The 20,274-nt window shown below is 46.1% G+C and overlaps 1 protein-coding gene across 1 annotated transcript in view; it reads right to left on the reverse strand.

The window, feature by feature from the left end:
• Positions 1 to 20,274, reverse strand: part of LOC134351023 (cytoplasmic polyadenylation element-binding protein 2-like) — a 74,293-nt gene that overhangs the window by 37,511 nt on the left and 16,508 nt on the right. Inside the window, exons 2-3 of the mRNA XM_063057002.1 lie at positions 10,427 to 10,517; positions 4,521 to 4,688 (exon numbers count right to left, since the gene is read on the reverse strand). Coding sequence (XP_062913072.1) covers positions 4,521 to 4,688; positions 10,427 to 10,517 — 259 coding nt within the window. The remainder of the gene's footprint in view (positions 1 to 4,520; positions 4,689 to 10,426; positions 10,518 to 20,274) is intronic.

Here is a 20,274-nt window from a genome sequence, read left to right on the forward strand (position 1 = left end):
CAACCAAGCTCACCTTGTTCATAAGTTCAAGTCTGATCTGACAGTACACTCAACTCAGCCACACATCTATCCCCGATAACCTATCAGCTCATTGCTTGCCGAGTCCCCCGTGCCTCCATCTTCAAAATAGTTTCAGACTTTTCCTCAGAAGATAGTGGGAGCAAGGCCACATCCTCTTCCCAGCATCTAACCCCATTAACCTGACAGTGGAAAAGACAATGTAGAGTTTTCTGTGTTATGTGCTTTACACCCTAGTTCAGAGAAACAGTCTCCTTTCTCTCTATATTATATGGTTATATGCATTAAAGACATGTATATAGTTAAATGACAATAAACCTGACTTATTGGAAATACCTTGCAATAATTTACTGCATTACTATGCAAATATCTTTGTTTATTTTGTTGTACAAGTCATGTACAATTCATGTTAATTATGTTAAGACCGTAAGATATAGGAGCAGAATTAGGCCATTTGGCCCATTGAGTCTGCTCCACCATTTCATCACGGCTGATCCATATTCCCTCTCAGCCCCAATCTCCTGCCTTCTCTCTGTATCCCTTTATGCCCTGACTAATCAAGAGGGGTGTATGGGGTGTCAGGGAGAGGTAGCACCTCTGGTGTGAAGACCTGCCGTACCTTCCGAGGTAGATCCTCCACCTTCGGTCCTCACCGGGCCGTCAGCTTGCACCCGTAACTCCAAGTAAGCTGTTTGCACACAACAGCGGCCACACCAGTGGCCACACCCTGGGCAACGGCTTGAACAGGCCGGCCAAACCAGGCAAGAGTAGCCGTTGCAGCTTTTTTTTTTGGAACCCTCGGTGACTTCGGGCTCGTCTACCCAAAGCATGTGGTCTGGATTCGGCAGACTGCGCAGAGGAAACCACCAGCCGGTTCAACGGGCAGGAAGGCGTTTCGCAGCACGCGCTGAGGAGCGCAAAGAGCATGGCAAGACACGTAGATCTCCCTGGCCAACCACTGCATCCTGACCTATCTCCAGTCATCTTGACTCTCGTCCTGCCACTGGATTCAGATGGACTAGGACGGCAGGGGGAAGATGACGACCTGCACAATTCTCCCTCACTGTAATCAAACATGTGCAAGTCACGACATCCAAATTCACCCACCCAAGGACATCAGTGATCCTCACCATTCGCAATGCACGCACAAGGAATCTATCAACCCCTGCCTTAAATACAACCAATGACTTGGCCTCCACATCCGCCTGTGGCAACGAATTCCACAGATTCACCACGCACCACACTCTGCATAAGAAATCCCTCCTCATCCCCATTCTAAAAAGACACCCCTCTATTTTGAGGCTGTGTCCTCTAGTCTTAGACTCCTGCACCACAGGAAACATAAGTAAGAAATCTATGTTAAAATTTGAAAATGCCTGGTGAAGTGAACAGTGAAGCTTTGGGAAGGGTACAGAAGAGGTTTACCAGGACGCTGATTGGCCTAGAAGGACTGAGATACACGAAGAAGATGGGCAAACTTGGGCTGTTTTTTCTGGAACGTGGGAGGCAGAGGGGAAACTTGATAGAGGTTTATAAAAATTACGAGGGACGTAGATCCGGTAGGCAGTCAAAATCTTCCACCCAGTGCTAGAGGACATAAGCTTAAGATGAGGGAGAATGCTTCAAATTGTTGTGTGAGGCAAGTCTTTTTGTTTAATGCAGAGAATGATGGGTGCCTGGAGCAGGCTGCCAGGGTTAGTAAATCACAAACACAAGAAAACCTGCAGATGCAAAGCATTCCTCCAGCATTTTGTGCGTGTTGCTAGGGTCAGTGATGGAAGTCGATATGACAGAGATACTTAAGAGGCTTTTGGATGAACATGCAACTGACATGGATCACATACAGGCAGAACAGCTTTCGTTTAATTTGGCAACATGTTCGGCGCAGACACCATGGCCTGAAGGACTTTTCCCTCTGCTGTACTGTTCCAGGTTCTAAACACATGCCCACTTGACTGGGGAGCAAGTCTCCACGATGGAAGGAGTGGAAGATCTCCTTTAGCTGTTTCTTCCAGTTGCAGAGTTGCACGTCACTTACTCTGCTGTCATGGTAATAGTGACAGGGACTCTAAGTAATCGAATGGTGGAGCAGACTTGATGGGCGGGATGGTCTAATTCTGCCCCTATAAGCACTGTGCAAGAGCCTTAAACACATATATGTAGCTAGGGTACCTAAGACTTCTGCACAGTCCTATATTTGTGGAGTGGAGAGCAAGTTTATAAATCTGGCAGGAGCAAAGGATGTTGGGAATGTCGAGGGTGGAGTGCCACGGGACAGGTGGGAGAGGAGGAGTACCAGGATTGGTGGGGGGGGGGGATGGTGGTGTGGGTGCACTAACACCCAGCTCTGATACACCAGGCACAGTCATTTGATTCCAAACAGTTGGTCTATTGATCACTACAGAATGTCTCTCTGGTGCTTCCTGCTCCCTCCCCTCTCCCTGTCCCCTTCCCATTTTCAGTCCACAACAGAGACCCATATCGGAATCAGGTTTATCATCACTCACAGATGTCATGAAATTTGCATTTTGCAGCAGCAGCAGTACAGTGCAATAGATAAAATTACTACAAGCTATATATGTGTACCCAAAACTTTTACACAGTACTGTATGTCTTACTAAAGTTTAAAGTTTGTCCTGTACTGTGCTGCTGTTGCAAAAAAGATAATTCTCATGACATTGATCCCCTGGGTATCTATGCCCATACAATAAATTTAAACAAGCTATTGTTGACGGGACTAGTTATTCCTTCTTATCAAAGTCTCAGGGAAGCAACAGCAGAGCATAAATTCATTCAGCCTCTGAAGTGAAGCCTGGCAACTGGGCATGCTCGGTGGTTCGCATCATGCTGTCACAATATGGGATTTTCGCGCAGGAGTAAGCAGCACTCTTTGTGACCGTACTTTGACAGGGTCAAGGGTCAGTGAGTCTTTGATGAGTGCTATTTGTTTAATGACTAGACAGAGTGACATAGACAGCAGAGCTACTCCTTGTGGTGCCAGAGACCTGACTTCAATCCTGTACCCTCCACCGCCGCCCCCTCCCTCGGTGCCACCTGCGCGAACTTTGCACAGCTTTCCTCCCCCATTTCAAAGGTGAGAGGGGAAAGATTTAAAATGGAGCTGAGGAATAACTTCATGCAGAGGGTGGCAAGTATCTAGCTGAGCTGCCAGGGGGAAGTGATGGAAGCATTATTTAAGAAGCGTTTGGAGAGATAAATGGAGGGATATGGGCTGAACGCAGGAAATCGGGACGAGCTGGGTGGGCACCGTGGTCGGCATGGACTGGTTGGGCCGAAGGGCCTGTATCCATGCTGTATTGCTCGACGTTCCTGTTCCGGTTTGGAGGTTGATTGGCCTTTGTAAATGCCCTTCCTCCAAGAGGACCACAACCTTTGGTAGGGTTTGGAGGCTTGCGTGCCTCAATTACTCAGAAGGCTATGCCGGCTGGTGTCGGGGCTTTATGCTTTGGCTCTCGGTAGGGTCACCCATGCCAAACAGGTCAAAGGGCAGAGGCCAGACGAAGAGAAGGTCCACTGGTCCTCCAGGTTCGAGGGTTCAGCTCAGGGCGAGCAACCCTGACGGGTCAGAAAACGAAACTGTTACAGAAACAGCAATGAAGAACCCTCCTGCACCGGAGTGCGACGCTATTCCTGGGTCTCCACCCAGGACTTGCACAACTGACAGTAATGATAACCGAGAGGAAACTACTCACGTGATAAAAGGAACCCTTGAACACCACCAAGGACGGAGGACTTTCACTGCTACCCTGAATGCCAGCGGCGTAATGGGCAGTAAGTAAATGCCCTTGGAGTGTCAGTGAGTGGCAAAATGTGAAGGGGTTGATGAAACTGTTCAGTCACAGTGTCCTTTGCATTAACGACCAACACAACCAAGGATGTGGGGGTAGCAGCCCACAAGTCTTGCCACACCTTCCAGCGCCAATATAGCACTCATCACAACAACACAAACAGCATCAACAGCAGCAAGATAAACCCCATTCCCAACCACTCACTCTCACACAGGGACACCTCCAACCCCAGGTCAGGCTGCCTCTGGGCCTCCGGTTGAGGGAATTAAATAACAGGACCAATGTGGGATAACTGTGAATGATTAGGCAGGCACAAAGTAGATGGGCCAAAGGGCCTCTCTCTCCATGCTGCATCTCCCTATGACCTTCCCATGCAAAGACAATTCAACACAAATTCCTTTACTTACATTCCTGTCAACAATCTGAAGCAAAATGGTCAGATATTTTCTGAGCAAAACCCTTTCCTTGTTAATTCAGTCTTTTAACAAGCCAATGACCCCAGAACCACTGAGCAGAACAGACACTAGCAGATAAATAGACACCTACTCAATAATATGGAAGTAGACACTTTCTCCAGTGCTACTGAACATGTAAGCCCAGAAGGGAGAACATTATATGTCATTGTCTATCCTCCGGAGAGCTCAATAAACAAAGGGAATCCCCTGCATCAGGGACCGGAACTATTTATCTCACCTTCATCGATGTCAGGGGGCAAACCGCCGACGAAAACCTTTCGGGAATACCGTTCTCCTTGCTTTCCATTCTGACTCAGAGCTGGGGAGTTCAAGCCAGAAGATAGAGACTGGTCACCCTGGCTGTTGTCAAGGAAGCCATCTTCCACAGGAAAGAGAGCAGATCGACCTGTGGAAAAGAGACGGTCAGCAGTTGATTGCACATTCCTTATTGTGTTAAACCCTCAGATGCTTCCGAAGAAAAAGAATTTCAGGATGTATATTGTATACATTTCTCTGACATTAAATGTACCTATTGAAACCAAGTGAAGAATGAGATGGGGCTGAAATCCAATATGACTAGAGGGAGACACTCTTGCCTCTATGTCTGGACCATTCAATTATTGTCTAGTGACAAGCTGCATCACTCCTTCCTCCTTCCTACTACAGATTTCATCATTGGCAGAAGATGCACTAAGTGTCAAACCCAAACCCCTTCTTATTCTTCAAAACTCTCCTTAAAACCAACACCCCTGGCCAAACTCTAAGTCACCTGCCCTATATATGGTTCAGTATTCAATCTTGTTTGAGAATCGTATTATGGAGTCAAAGAGCCATAGCAAAGTACAACACAGAAACAGGCCCCTTGGTCCATGCCAGTCCATTTGAACTGCTACTCCCATCAAGCTGCACCAGAACCATAGCCCTCCATACCCTACCATCCATGTACCAATCCAAACTTCTCTTAAATGTTGAAATCGGGCTAGCATGCACCACTTGTGCTGGCAGCTCATTCCACACTCTCAGAGCTCTCTGAGTGAAGAAGTTTCTCCTCATGTTCCCCTCAAACTTTTCACCTTTCACCCTTAACCCATAACCTCTGGTTGCAGTCCCACCAAACTCAGAAGAAAAAGTCTTCTACCCTATCATACCCCTCATAATTTTGTATATCAAATCTCCTCTCAGTCTTCTACACTGTAAGGAATAAAGTTCTCACCTATTCAATCTATCCTTATAGTTCAGGTCCTCCAGACCCAACAACATCCTTGTAAATTTTCTCTATACTCTTTCAAACTTATCTATATCTTAATGTTTCCTTAAAACATAGGAGAACATTCGGCCCATCGAGTCTATGCCAGTTTGCTGAGCAATCCCATTCCCTCAATACTTCTTCCTCAGCAAACTTCATCACAAGTACAACCTTCCCCACCATTGAGGACATCTTCCAAGGGTGGTGACTCAAGATGGCAGCATCCATCATGAAGGACCCTCACCATCTGGGACGTGCCTTCTTCTCATTACTAACCAACTGGGAGGATGTACAGGAGCCCAAAACCGCACACTCAATGCCTCTTCCCCTCCAGCAACAGATTTCTGAACAGTCCACAAATCCATGAACATTTCCTCCCAACTACTCAATTGTACTGTTTATTCATTTAATGCAATTTATAGTAATTTCTAAGTCTTGCACTGTACTGCCACCACAATACAACAAAATATCATGATCTCAGTGGCCACTTTATTAGCAACAACTGCTCATTAATGCAAATATCGAATCAGCCAATCATGTGGCAGCAACTTAATGTGTAAAAGTACGCAGTTGTGGTCAGAAAGTTCACTTGTTGCTCAGAACAAACATCAAAATGGGAGGAAGAAATGTGATCTGAGTCACTTTGACCGTGGAATGACTGTGGTGCCAGATGGGGTGGTCTGACTATCTCACAAACTGCTGCTCTCCTGCATTGTCATGCACAGCAATTGCTAGAGTTTACAGGGAATGTTGCAAAGAACAAAAAAAAAGACATTCAGTCAGTGGCAGCTCTGCGGGTGAAAACACAGTATTACTGAGAGAGGTGAGAGGAGAATGGCCAGATTAGTTCAAGCTGACAGGAAGGTGATAGTAACTCAAATAACCACAGTAGTGTGCAGAAAAGCATTTCTGAATACACAACATATTGGACCTTGAAGTGGATGGACCAGAGCAGCAGAAGACCACAACCATACACTCAGTGGCCACTTTATTAGGTACAAGGGCTACCTAATAAAGTGGCCACTGAGTGTATATTACTGATAACCTGCCTGATTCTGTAACCATTCCTAATTGCTCTTGAACTACACAGTCTGCAAGGCTATTTCAGATGGTATTTAAGAACCAACTAAGAAATAAATGCAGAGGCCTGAGCTGATGAGTGTGACAGATCACTTGCCGTAAAAAGCTTTACGAAAACAAATTTGGCTTTACAACACAGATTTGCCTGCATTCCTGTCACGGCACTTTGGCCCACAATACTGTGCTGACATTTTCACCTACTCTAAAATTAGCGGCTAATCAACCCACTTGTCCTTGAGACGCAGCACAGAACGTAACAGAACAGCACAAACACTTTGTCCCACAATTTTGTGCTGGCTTTTTGACTTACTCTATGATGAATCTAAACACTTCCGTCCTACAAACCCCTCCAATTTTCTACCAAACATGTGCCTAAGAGTTTCGTAAATGTCCCTAATGTATCTGCCTCTACCACCACGCTGGCAGGGAGTTCCACACTGACACCACTCTCCGTGTAAAAAAAAAAGTACCTCTAACATCCACCCCACATTTTCTTCCAATCATCTTAAAATGATGCTCCCTCGTATTAGACGTATGGAGTCAAAGAGTCGTAGAAAAGTACAGCACAGAACCTGGCCCTGCTACCCATCTAGTCCAAGTTGAGCCATTTAAACTGCTTTCTCCCATCGACCTGCACTGGAACTATAGCCCTCCATACCTCTACCATCCATTTACCTATCCAAGCTTCTCTTAAACGTTGAAATCGAGCTTGCTTGCACCACTTGCACTGGCAGCTCAGTCCACACACTCACGGCCCTCTGAGCAAAGAAATTTCCCTTCATGGTCCCCTGAAACTTTTCAACTTTCACCCTTAACCCATGACCTCCAGCTCTAATCCCACCCAACCTTAGTGGAAAAGCCTGCTTGCATTTACCCTAATATAACCCTCATAATTTTGTACTCCTCTATCAAATCTCCTCTCAATTTTCTACATTCCAAGGAATAAAGTCCTAACCTATTTAACCTTTCCTTATAACTCAGGTCCTCCAGACTTGGCAATATCCTTGCAAATTTTCTCTGCATTCTTTATACCTTATTCACATCCTCCTCTAGGTAGGTGTCCAAATCTGCACATAAAACTCCAAGTTAGGCCTCACTAATGTCTTATACAACTCCGACATAACATCCCATCTCCTGTATTCAATACTTCAATTTACGATGGCTAATGTGCCAAAAACAAACGAGAATATCTGCAGATGCTGGAAATCCAAGCAACACACACACACAAAATGCTGGAGGAACTCAGCAGGCCAGGCAGCATCTATGGAAAAAGAGTACATTTGACATTTTGGGCGGAGATCCTTCAACCTGATGCTGCCTGGCCCGCTGAGTTCCTCCAGCATTTTGTGTGTTTCAATATGCCAAAAGCTTTCTTTACAACCCTATCTGCATGTGGTGCCACTTTCAATGAACGATTCCCAGATTCCTTTGTTCTACCACGCACTTCAGTGCCCAACCATTCACTGTTTAAGACCTACCCTGGTTTATCCTACCAAAGTGCAACACCTAACACTTATCTACATTAAATTTCATCTGCCATTTTTCAGCTCATTTTTCCAGCTGGCCCAGATCCCACTGCAAGCCAAGGTAGCCTACCTCACTGTTCACTACACCCCAATCTTGGTGTCATCCAGAAATTTGCTGATCCAGTTAACCACATTATCATTCAGATCATTGATATAGATGGCAAACAAGAACGGTTCCAGCACCGATCCTGCAGCACTCCACCAGCCACAGGCCTCAAGTCAGAGAGGCAACCATCTACTACCATTCTCTGCTTCTCCCACAAAGCCAATGCCTGATCAAATTTACTACCTCATCCTGAATGCCGAGCAACCGAACCTTCTTGACCAACCTCCCGTGCGGGACCTTGTCAACTGCCTTACTAAATGTCCACCCTGTGAAAATTGTTCTGGCTATCCACTTGATATATGCCTCTTATCATCTTTTGGATGTGGAAAGAAGCCAGAACACCGGGGAAAGTCCACCTAGTCACAGGGAGAACAAAAAAATAAAAAATTCTACTTGTTAAGTGCCTGACCAACACACATAAAAGTTGCTGGTGAACGCAGCAGGCCAGGCAGCATCTCTAGGAAGAGGTACAGTCGACGTTTTGGGCCGAGACCCTTCGTCAGGACTAACTGAAGGAAGAGGTAGTAAGAGATTTGAAAGTGGGAGGGGGAGGGGGAGATCCAAAATGATAGGAGAAGACAGGAGGGGGAGGGATGGAGCCAAGAGCTGGACAGGTGATTGACAAAAGGGATATGAGAGGATCATGGGACAGGAGGCCTAGGGAGAAAGAAAAGGGGGAGGGGGGGAAAAACCCAGAGGATGGGCAAGGGGTATAGTGAGGGGGACAGAGGGAGAAAAAGGAGAGAGAGAAAGAATGTGTGTATATGAATAATTAACGGATAGGGTACAAGAGGGAGGTGGGGCATTAGCGGAAGTTTGAGAAGTCAATGTTCATGCCAACAGATTGGAGGCTACCCAGACAGAATATAAAGTGCCTGAGGTTGGAATCGAACCTGGGTCGCTGGAGCTGTGAGAAACTGAAATTACGCCACTGTGCCACCCTGAGGTAACAAGGCAACTCGTTATAGGGAGATGAGGTTTAACAGGATCCTTGGGACATTATTATGTCGCAATATCTGGGTCTTTTTTCTCACAGCCCATCAGATTAAGAGGAGATCTGTCGGAAGGGTTGAATAGCCTCATTTTGTATTGAGAGGTTTCAAAATGGTAGTGGGCTGGGCAGCTTTCTCAAAGACTCTGAACTTCCTGCCATGGTCATCGAAAGGAGCCAAGTTGCTCCTGTAAGGAAGAGGCTTGGAAGGACAACATCTGGCCTTCTACCAAGCACATGACTAGTGGGGAGCAACAAGACAGGTAAGAGCCAAAAATAAAAGGGTCAGCGACATCTTTGCTAAAACCACCAATGGAAATGGAATCATTGTCAACTGAGCTGAAGTGGTCAGGTCTCGAGGCCATTCCTGAGCTGCTACCATACTGTTCCAGAGGCTGGAGTTGGATCTCAATCTCTAGCGCTGCCTGTGTGAAGCTTGCACGCTCTCCCCTCCGACACCGTGGGCTTTTCCTTCGGGTGGCTCGGCTTCCTCCAACAACCACAAAGGTGTGCGGGCTAGTAGGTTAACTGGCCTCTGTAAATTGTCCATGGTGGGTAGGTGAGTGGTGGAGGATTTTGGGCGGGGAGGGGAGGGCAGGGTGCTGAAGAGATGCTGAAGGGATTAATGTCGGATGAGGGTAAATAGGTGCTCAAAAGACTGACATAGACCCAGTGGGTTTCTGTGGGGGGGGGGAAAGGGGGGGACAGTAGTGTAGTGGTTAGCACGTTTTACAGAACCAGTGACCTGGGTTCAATTCTCACCACAGCCTGTAAGGAGTTTGTATGTTCTCCTCGTGATCACATTGGTTTCCTCCAGGTGCTCCATTTTCCTCCCACAGTCTAAAGATGTTCCGGTTAGTAGGTTAATTGGTCACTGTAAATTGCCCCGTGATTAGGCTAGGATTAAATAGGTGGGTTGTTGGGCCAGAAGTGTCTGTTCTGTGCTGTATCTCAACAGATAAATAAATAAATCGGTGTCTCTATTGACTACCGTATTATGTCCAATGGGCTGTAAGAAGACAAGTTGTTCTTTCACGCTATCACAATGAAATAGATGCAATAATGTCAGAGAGAAAAGCAAGGTCAATTCATCCAACAAGCGCCATCAAGAGGTTACCACTCAGCGGGTGTCTGCGATGGAACAGAAAGGAGGGAGGCACGAGAAAGGAGAGCCGTGCGTTTCCATGGGACTCACTTTTAAGTGGTTCCTGCTCATTCTGCAAGATGTCAATCAAGGAGTTCTCCAATGAGTGCATGTTGAACGTGTCATAGGGGTGCGTCCATTCCTGAAATCATTAAACACAGAACAGACAAGAGTCCATTACAACGAAACGAGCCGGAACTGCACTCAGCAGAAATATTTCTAATAGAAATAGTTTTAATCTACACCTCTGGGAAGAGCTGACCTCTGGGAGGCCAAAGCTCTTCAAAGTTTAACGCAGCAAGAACCCGGATATAATCTGAGTTAATCCCCCTTCCTGAATTTCTCATCACCAAGGACACCGCGACTTTTCACAGAACTATCATCAGGTATGGAAGCTCCTGCCAAGTTCCCTGAATGAATTTAATAAAGAATACTTCTATATCGAGAATTCTGTTGGCAGCTCTCTCATCTCCATTTCTGGTGGTGCAAGATGCATTGACAAGATCAAAGTACCATATGTCACCTAGCAGTGCAGTGCAACACAAATGGTGTGTTGAAGAGCTGGGGTACCATTGTTTGGCTGTGATGTTCAACTAAGGCTATACATCTCATCCGTGGCCGATTTAAAGTTAGGGAAGTACACTGGAGCACTGATTCTGGTCTCACACCAACAATCCGTGCCTTAAAACAGGCTGTGTCAGCTAAAACACACACTAAATGCTGGAGGAGCTCAGCAAGTCAGGCAGCATCTATGGAGGGGGAGCAAACACTTGACATTTCAGGCAACTGTTTCATTCCTTTCTTCATGAGTCCTGATGAAGAGTCTCAGCCCGAAACGTCGATTGCTTATTCCCCCGGTATAGATGCTGTCTGAAAGCCAACACGATCTTCTGACTACTTGATGTGGGGTCTCAATGAAGGCCCAAAACCTCGACTGTTTATTCCACCCCACCCTCCTTATCTGCTGCCTGACCTGCTGGGTTCCTCCAGCACTTTGTGTACGTTGCTCAATATGTCCAGCAGCTGCCGAATCTCTTGTGTATGTGTTAAGTGGAGTGTAAATTGGCAGCAGATTTTCCTACATTACAATATGCTTCTCAAATATTTAACTGCCCATAAAGTGCTTTGCGACATAGTCATACTTTATTGATCCCAGGGGAAATTGGTTTTCGTTACAGTTGCACCATAAATACTGTAATTAAATAGTGATAAAACCATAAATAGTTAAACAGTAATATGTAAATAATGCTGTTATATTATTCAGGAAATAAGTCCATGACCAGTCTATTGGCTCAGGGTGTCTGACCCTCCAAGGGAGGAGTTGTAAAGTTTGATGGCCACAGGCAGGAATGACTTCCTATGACGCTCTGTGTTGCATCTCGGTGGAATGAGTCTCTGGCTGAATATACTCCTGTGCCCAACCAGTACATTATGTAGTGGATGAGAGACATTGTCCAAGATGGCATGCAACTTGGACAGCATCCTCTTTTCAGACACCACTGTCAGAGAGTCCAGTTCCATCCCCAACAGCATCACTGGCCTTACGAATGAGTTTGTTGATTCTGTTGGTGTCTGCTACCCTCAGCCTGCTGCCCCAGCACACAACAGCAAACATGATCGCACTGGCCACCACAGACTCGTAGAACATCCTCAGCATTGTCCGACATCCTGAGATCAGAACTGTTGTAAGGCAGCTCTCTCTCCCTCAGAGCAATTTGGGTCTCTGCCTTTCTCTTTCCTAATCCTTCTCAATCTCTCTCCCTCCCACTCCCCCCGAATCTGTCTCTCACTCTCTCTCCCCCACCCGCCACTAGCAATCACTCTCCCCCTTTCCCTCTCCGTCATCCTCTCCCCTTCCTCACCATTATCATTCCCTCTTCTCTCTCCCTACCAATATCATTCATTCTCTTTCGCCACCCCCTCTTTCACAATCAGTCCGCCTCTCCCCTGCCCCCCCAGCAAGAATACTCAAGAGGCTTTGACACTGCAATAAACATGGCTGAGATCCAAGAGAACAGAACCAGGCTGAAGTAGTAAGGAACAAAGAACCAGGCCCTTCAGCCCACCTTCCCATGCTGACCTTTTTTGCCCATCTACACTGATTTCCATTTGCCCGCAGTAAGACAATATCCTTCTATGCCTTGCCTGTTCCTGTTAATCTGTGCGTGTAACAATAATAAACAATAAATCACTTAAATATAGTAACTGTATCTGCTTCCACCACCTTCCCGAGCAGGATATTCCCAGGGGCTGCTTAGCAGCGTAGTGGTTAGTGCTACGCGATTACAGTGCCAACAATGCAGGTTCAGCTCTGCCGCTGTGTGTGAGGGGTTTGTACATTCTCCCTGTGAACGCTTGGGTTTCCTCCAGGTGCTCTGCTTTCCTCCCACAGTCCAAAGGTGAACAGATTAGCCACGTGGGTGTAACTGGCAGTGCAGGCTTGTTTGGGCTTGAAGGGCCCGTGAGCATGGTGCATTTCTAAATATATTAAAATAAGTTCCAGATATTGGCCACTCTTCTGTAAAAGAAATTTAGATCCTTTTAAACCTCTTCCTCTCATCTCAACCCTATGAGCTCTTGTTTTTGGTAGCCTAACTTTGGGGGAAAATGACCATCTACCCTATTAATGCCTCTCAGAACCTTTTAAACACCAATCAGGACAATCCTCAGCCTCCTTCGCTGCAGGAGGTAGGAGATCTTGCATCAGCTTGAAGCAGACTTGGTGATTCCACCTCAACGTCTCCCATTTCCCTGCCAAAAAAATCTAGTGCACACCACTGCTGTGCTGCATGAACCTCTCTGAGGTCAGTCGCCTTGTCTTGGTGAAAAGGCTTGTGAGTTCCTGAGATCCCAAGAGTGCAATGCTATCTGGAGCTCGGCCATCTGGCACTTAGATTCTAGTAAGATCACCCATAGTAGTAAGGTCAAGGGTGCAGTTCCAGACAATGAATGATCCAACCAAGGCTCCAACAGTGGAGCTGGTGGAAGATGATGACATGTCTCTGGAGTACTCCCAGTTCCATGTGTTAGTCAGGACAGAAATAGGATGATAGTACAGATGAAAGAATGGCTGAGCAACCGGTGCAGGGGACAGAGTTTCAGATTTCTGGATCACTGGGATCTCTTCTGGGCAAGGTAATGACTTGTACAAAAAGGACAGGTTACACCTAAACCCGACCAGAACCAATATCCTGCAGGTAAGTTTGCCGGCGCAGTTGGAAGAGGGTTTAAACTAATTTGGCAGGGGGTGGAAATGAGAGTGATACGGTTAAGGATGAGGCAGTTGGTATACAGGTCGATTCAGTGTGTAGTGAGACTCTGAGGAAGGACTGGCAAATGATGGGGCAAAATTACAGTCAGTAGGAAGAGTTGAAGTGTAACAGGGGGCAGAATTGAAATGGATGATGAATACAGGCCTCCAAAGAGTAGCCTGGATGTGGGAAGCAAACTAAAACGGGAGATACAAACGTTTGTAGAAAAGGCATGAGAAAAGGGAGTTGTTACGATAGTCATGGGAAATTTTCAACACACCAGTAGATTGGGAAAATCAGGTTAGTGCTAGTTCCCAAGAGAGGGAATTTGCAGAATGTCTACTAGATGTTTTCTTTCAGAATAGCTTATGCTTGAGCTCACGACAGGAAAGGCAATTCTGGATTGGATGTTGTGTCATGAACCAGAACTGATTAGAAGCTTCAGGTAAAGGAGCATTTAGGAGACAGTGATCATAATGTGGTAGAATTTACCCTGTAGTTTGAGAGGGAGAAGATAAAGTCAGATGTATCAGTGTTACAGTGGAGTAAAGGGAATTACAGTGGCATGAGAGAAGAACTGGCCAAAGTTGATTGGAAGGGGATATTATCAGGGGTGACGGCAGAACAGCAGTGGCTGGAGTTTCTGGATGCAATTCAGAAGGTGCAGGATAGACATACCAAAAAATGAAGTAGTATTATAAAGGGAGGATGAGGCATCCATGGCTGACAAAGGAAGTCAAAGACAACATAAAAGGAAAAGACAGGGCTTTTGAAAAACAGAGGCAACTAAAGAAGCCGTAACGAGAGAAAAGATGAAATATGAATGTAAGCTAGTCAGTAATATAAAAGAGAATACCAAAAGATTTTTCAGATATATAAATAAAAGAGAGATGAGAGTTGATTTAAGACCGCTAGAGAATGATGCTGGAGAGTTGGCAATGGGGGACAAAGAAATGGTGAACAAACTTAATAATATTCTGTGTCAAGTGTTCACTGTGGAAGACACTAGCAGAAGTTTGAGACTGTCACAGAGCAGAAGTGAGTGTTGTTGCTATTGATAAGGAGAAGGTATTTGTGAAGCTGAAAGGTCTGAAGGTATGGTAGATCAGTCACCTGGACCAAATGGACTGCACCCCCCAGGGTTCTGAAAGAGGTAGCTGAAGAGATTGTGGAGGCATTAGCAATGATCTTCCAAGAATCACTAGATTCTAGAATGGTTCCGGAGGACTGGAAAATTGCAAATGTCATTCCACTCATTAAGTGAGGGAAGCAGAGAAAAGGAAATTATAGGCCAGTTAGCCTGACTTCAGTGGTTGGGAAGATGTTGGAGTCAATTACTGAGGATGAGGTTTTAGGGTATTTGGAGGCACATAATAAAATAGACTGAAGTCAGCATGAATTCTGTAAGGGGAAATCTTGCCTGACAAATCTGTTGGAATTCTTTGAGAAAATAACAGATAATACAAAGAAAGGTGGAGGGGCAGGTAGTGATGAGGAAGCAGGGACTCTGCAGATGGACTTGGACAGATTGAGAGAAGGGCCAAAGAAGTGGCAGATGGGACATGGCGTCAGGAAATGCATAGTTATGCACTTTGTGGAAGGAAAAAAGGCACAGACTATTCAAAAAATTCAGAGGTGTAAATGCACTTGGGAGTCCTTGTACAAGACTCCTTTAGGGTTAACTTGCAAGTTGAGTCATTGGTATGGAAGGCAAATGCAATGTTAGTGTTCAGGACTAGAATACAAGAGCAAGGAAGTAATGCTGAGTCTTTAAGGCATTGGTCAGATTACACTTGGAGTATTGTGGGCCCCTTATCTAAGACAGGATGCAATTGAATCAGAGAGGTTCCGGAGGAGGCTCACAAGAATGATTCCAAGAATGAAAGGGTTAGCATTTGACAGCTCTGGGCCCGTACTTACTGAAATTTAAAGGAATGGTGGGGGGGGGGGGGGAGAGAGAACATCTCTTTAAAACCTATTGAATATTAAAAGGCCAAGATAGAGTGGATGAGTGGATGAGGAGAGGATGTTTCCTATAGAGGATGAGTCCAGGACCAGAGGCTACAGCCTCAGAATAGAGGGGCGTCCATTTAGAACAGAAATAAAGATGAATTTATTTAGTCAAAGGGTGGTGAATCTGTGGAATTCACTGCCGCACACAGCTGTGGAGGCCAAGTCACTGAGAATATTTAAAGCGGAGGTTGATAGGTTATTGATTAGTCAGGGCATCAAAGGTAGGAGAATGGGGTTGAGAGGGATAATAAATCAACTGTGATGGAATGACAGAAAAGACTCGACAAGCCAAATGGCCTAATTCTGCTCCAATGTCTTATGACCTTATACAATGACACTGAAAGCAGAGGAAGGTTGCAGTAGTGAAGTGGCCCCATTCACCTTACATCCTGTAATACCGGACCTTGACCCCAATCTGTGTCGGACCGGGTGGCGGCTTCCTGTGCATCAGTCTCCCCACGTTGAACAAGATCATGCTCAGGCATTCTCCATTACTGGAATCCACCCCAAACCCTAGGAGATCATCATACTCATCTCAAGTGATCACGCTACTACTGGGGCAGTACAGTGGCACAGTGGTTAGCACAACTCTTTACAGTACAGGAGACCCGGGTTCAATTCGCAATGCTGCCTACAAGGAGTTTGTATGTTTTCCCCATGACCGCATGGGTTTCCTCCGGGTATTCACGTTTCCTCCCCCACTCCAAAGATGTACCAGTTGGTAGGTTTACTGGTCATTGTAAATTGACCCATGATTAGGCTAGGATTAATTTGGGGGATTGAAGGGCCAGTGTGCCTTGAAGGGCCAGAAAGGCCTACTCCACGCTGTATCTCAATAAATAAATAGTTTTTTTTAAAATGCTACCACTACCTTAAGCATTCACAGTGCCTAATTGGCTATTCATCCACAGTCCCTGCAACCCGTCCACATCATCATCGGACAAAGTCAGCATGGATTTGTGAAAGGAAAATCATGTCTGACGAATCTCATAGAATTTTTTGAGGATGTAACTAGTAGAGTGGATAGGGGAGAACCAGTGGATGTGGTATATTTGGATTTTCAAAAGGCTTTTGACAAGGTCCCACACAGGAGATTAGTGTGCAAACTTAAAGCACACCGTATTGGGGGTGAGGTATTGATGTGGATGGAGAATTGGTTGGCAGACAGGAAGCAAAGAGTGGGAATAAACAGGACCTTTTCAGAATGGCAGGCAGTGACTAGTGGGGTACCACAAGGCTCAGTGCTGGGACCCCAGTTGTTTACAATATACATTAATGACTTAGATGAGGGAATTAAATGCAGCATCTCCAAGTTTGCGGATGACACGAAGCTGGGCGGCAGTGTTAGCTGTGAGGAGGATGCTAAGAGGATGCAGGGTGACTTGGATAGGTTAGGTGAGTGGGCAAATTCATGGCTGATGCAATTTAATGTGGATAAATGAGAGGTTATCCACTTTGGTGGCAAAAACGGGAAAACAGATTATTATCTGAATGGTGGCCGATTAGGAAAAGGGGAGGTGCAACGAGACCTGGGTGTCATTATACACCAGTCATTGAAAGTGGGCATGTAGGTACAGCAGGCGGTGAAAAAGGCGAATGGTATGCTGGCATTTATAGCAAGAGGATTCGAGTACAGGAGCAGGGAGGTACAACTGCAGTTGTACATGGCCTTGGTGAGACCACACCTGGAGTATTGTGTGCAGTTTTGGTCCCCTAATCTGAGGAAAGACATCCTTGCCATAGAGGGAGTACAAAGAAGGTTCACCAGATTGATTCTTGGGATGGCAGGACTTTCATATGATGAAAGACTGGATGAACTGGGCTTATACTCGTTGGAATTTAGAAGATTGAGGGGGGATCTGATTGAAACGTATAAAATCCTAAAGGGATTGGACAGGCTAGATGCAGGAAGATTGTTCCCGATGTTGGGGAAGTCCAGAACGAGGGGTCACAGTTTGAGGATAAAGGGGAAGCCTTTTAGGACCCAGATTAGGAAAAACTTCTTCACACAGAGAGTGGTGAATCTGTGGAATTCTCTGCCACAGGAAACAGTTGAGGTCAGTTCATTGGCTATATTTAAGAGGGAGTTAGATATGGCCCTTGTGGCTAAAGGGATCAGGGGGTATGGAGGGAAGGCTGGTGCAGGGTTCTGAGTTGGACGATCAGCCATGATCATACTGAATGGTGGTGCAGGCTCGAAGGGCTGAATAGCCTATTCCTGCACCTATTTTCTACGTTTCTATCAATTTTCTGAGGGGGATGCCTAGAAACACAAACACTGCTCATTATCTCCCCCTGTCAGGTATCTCCAAGGACTGTTGGAGCACAGAAATAGGGAGAGGTGAGACTACAAAGTGTCACAGAGAAAGGGTGGAAGTTTTAAAATGACATCTTCTTTTTACCTGGAAGTCAAAGGTGCTGAGTGAACAGGACACAGACATCGAAGTATTAGGTCACCGCACATTCACAATTCTCTGTAATGCTTCCACTGACAACCATCAGATTCTTACACCAGCCTGCATAACCCTAATCCTACCTCTGCAATGGAACACAACAGGACCACCTCCTGTGGTAGCACAGATTGTCTCTATTTGTGTAGGGTTTTTTTAAAACTATTGCACTTTGCAGCTTTTTTCTTCAATACCTTGTCTAATTTATATAGTTATTACAAATAAACTCTTCTCGGACTTCTCGCCGGGTGCAGGTATCGATTATAACCGACGCTTCGATGACAAATTCTGCCATCTTCTTCAGGGATGATGCTTGGATATGTCTAGTCCGGTGGTATCTATACCCCCTTGTCCATCCCTCCTGACTGGTTAGTCCTCATCCAATCAGGTTTCCACTCTCCCACCTTGTTCACAATCGAATTCCAGCACTTACTTAGAGCGAGGCCTTCGTGTTGTTTAAAATCATCTCGCTCAATTTAAGAACTGGAATTCCCAACTCCAGCCATTAGGTTGCGAGATAAAGTATAGAAGTGCGACACGTTGGCTTCGTTAGTCGAGCTGCTGCCTCGCAGCTCCAGACACCCAGGTTCAATCCCAACCTCCGGTGCTGTCTGTGTGCGGAGTTCGCACGTTCTTTCTGCGTCTGCGTGGGTTTCCCCCGGGTGCTCCAGTTTCCCAACAACATGAGGGTTGATAGGCGAATCAGACACCTGGTGGGTAGGCAAGTGATAGAATCTGTGTGGAGATAATGAAAGTGTGGGGAAGAATAAACTAAATGAGATTAATAATTAGATAAATAAGAAATTGATAGTCATCATGGACTAGATGGGCTGAAGGACCGTTGTCCTCGCCGTATCTCTCTGACTCTACTTACTGCCTGTTACATCACTGGAGCTTAGGGCAGCAAGGAAGGTCCTCCATTTCTGGCAGTGCTCACGGCTTCCCTCATCATGTCAATCACTTCCTCTTGGATTTCACTACTGTCAGTCATGCAAGTCCCAGGTGGAAACTCAGGAATGCCATTGCACTCAGACATGGAAGGATTCTTCACTGCTGTTTCCGTAATAATTTTGTTTTACCAGTCAGGGTTGTTAGCCCTGAGCTGAACTCCAGAACCAGGAGGACTGGTGGACCCCTCTTAGTCTGGCCTCTGCCCTTTGACCTGTTTGGCACGGGTGACCCTACCAAGCATAAAGCCCCAACTCCAGCCAACATCGCTCTCCGGGTCATTGAGACACGCAAGCCTCCAACCCCTACAAGGCTGTGGTCCTCTTGGAGATCTCTGACTCAGCTGGAGTTACAGTGAAATGTTGTACAGGCTAGCTGCTTATTCCTCGGGAGGGTAAGAGACTGAGGGCGTACCTTTCAGGGGTGTATAAAAACGCGAGGAGCATACAAAGTGTGAAAGCACACAGTCTTTGTTCCCGGGGATAGAACTAAAAACTAGAGGGCATTGGTTTGTGGTGAATACGGAAAGATTTCAAAGGAGTCTGAGAGACAACTTCTTCACCCAGAGAGTGGTGAGTGTATGGAACTAGTTGCCAGGGATGTGATTGGGGGAGGTGCAATAACATTTTAAAAGAGTGTGGGTTAGTATGTGAATAGCAGTGATTAGAGGGATATGGGCCCAAAAGTGGGCAATTAGAATCAGCTGCTGTGGTTAGCATGGGGGGATATGGGCCGAAGGGCCAGCTTTGATGCTGTAAGACTCTGTGACCTGTCTGTGTGTGTGTGTGTGTGTGTGTGTGAGTGAGTGAGTGAGTGAGTGAGTGAGTGAGTGAGTGAGTGAGTGAGAGAGAGAGAGAGAGAGAGAGAGAGAGAGAGAGAGAGAGAGAAGAGGGAGGAAGGGGCTTGTTTTGCCATTGTTGCTTTGTTGCTGTTTTGTTACACACTGCGGGCATGCTCTATTCTGCCCCTAGCACACCCCTAAGATGCATCAGTCGTTAACGCAAACCGCACACTTCACTGTACATTCCGATGCAAGCACGTGATACTGAAAAGCTCTGAACCTGGATAGACATCGGCCTTGATTAAATCTGCTCTGTGAAAGCCAGTTTTTCCTCAGTATGTTGGCACACCTCACACCATCAGCCTCGGGTCTGTAGCAAGCTTCCTGTCGTACACCGAACAAATGCCATCAGTAGATCGGCATGTACACTTCACTGCGTTCCCCTTGGCGATGCAA

The sequence above is a fragment of the Mobula hypostoma genome, chromosome 8, assembly GCF_963921235.1.
Source record: "Mobula hypostoma chromosome 8, sMobHyp1.1, whole genome shotgun sequence".
Classification (NCBI taxonomy): Eukaryota; Metazoa; Chordata; class Chondrichthyes; order Myliobatiformes; family Myliobatidae; genus Mobula; species Mobula hypostoma.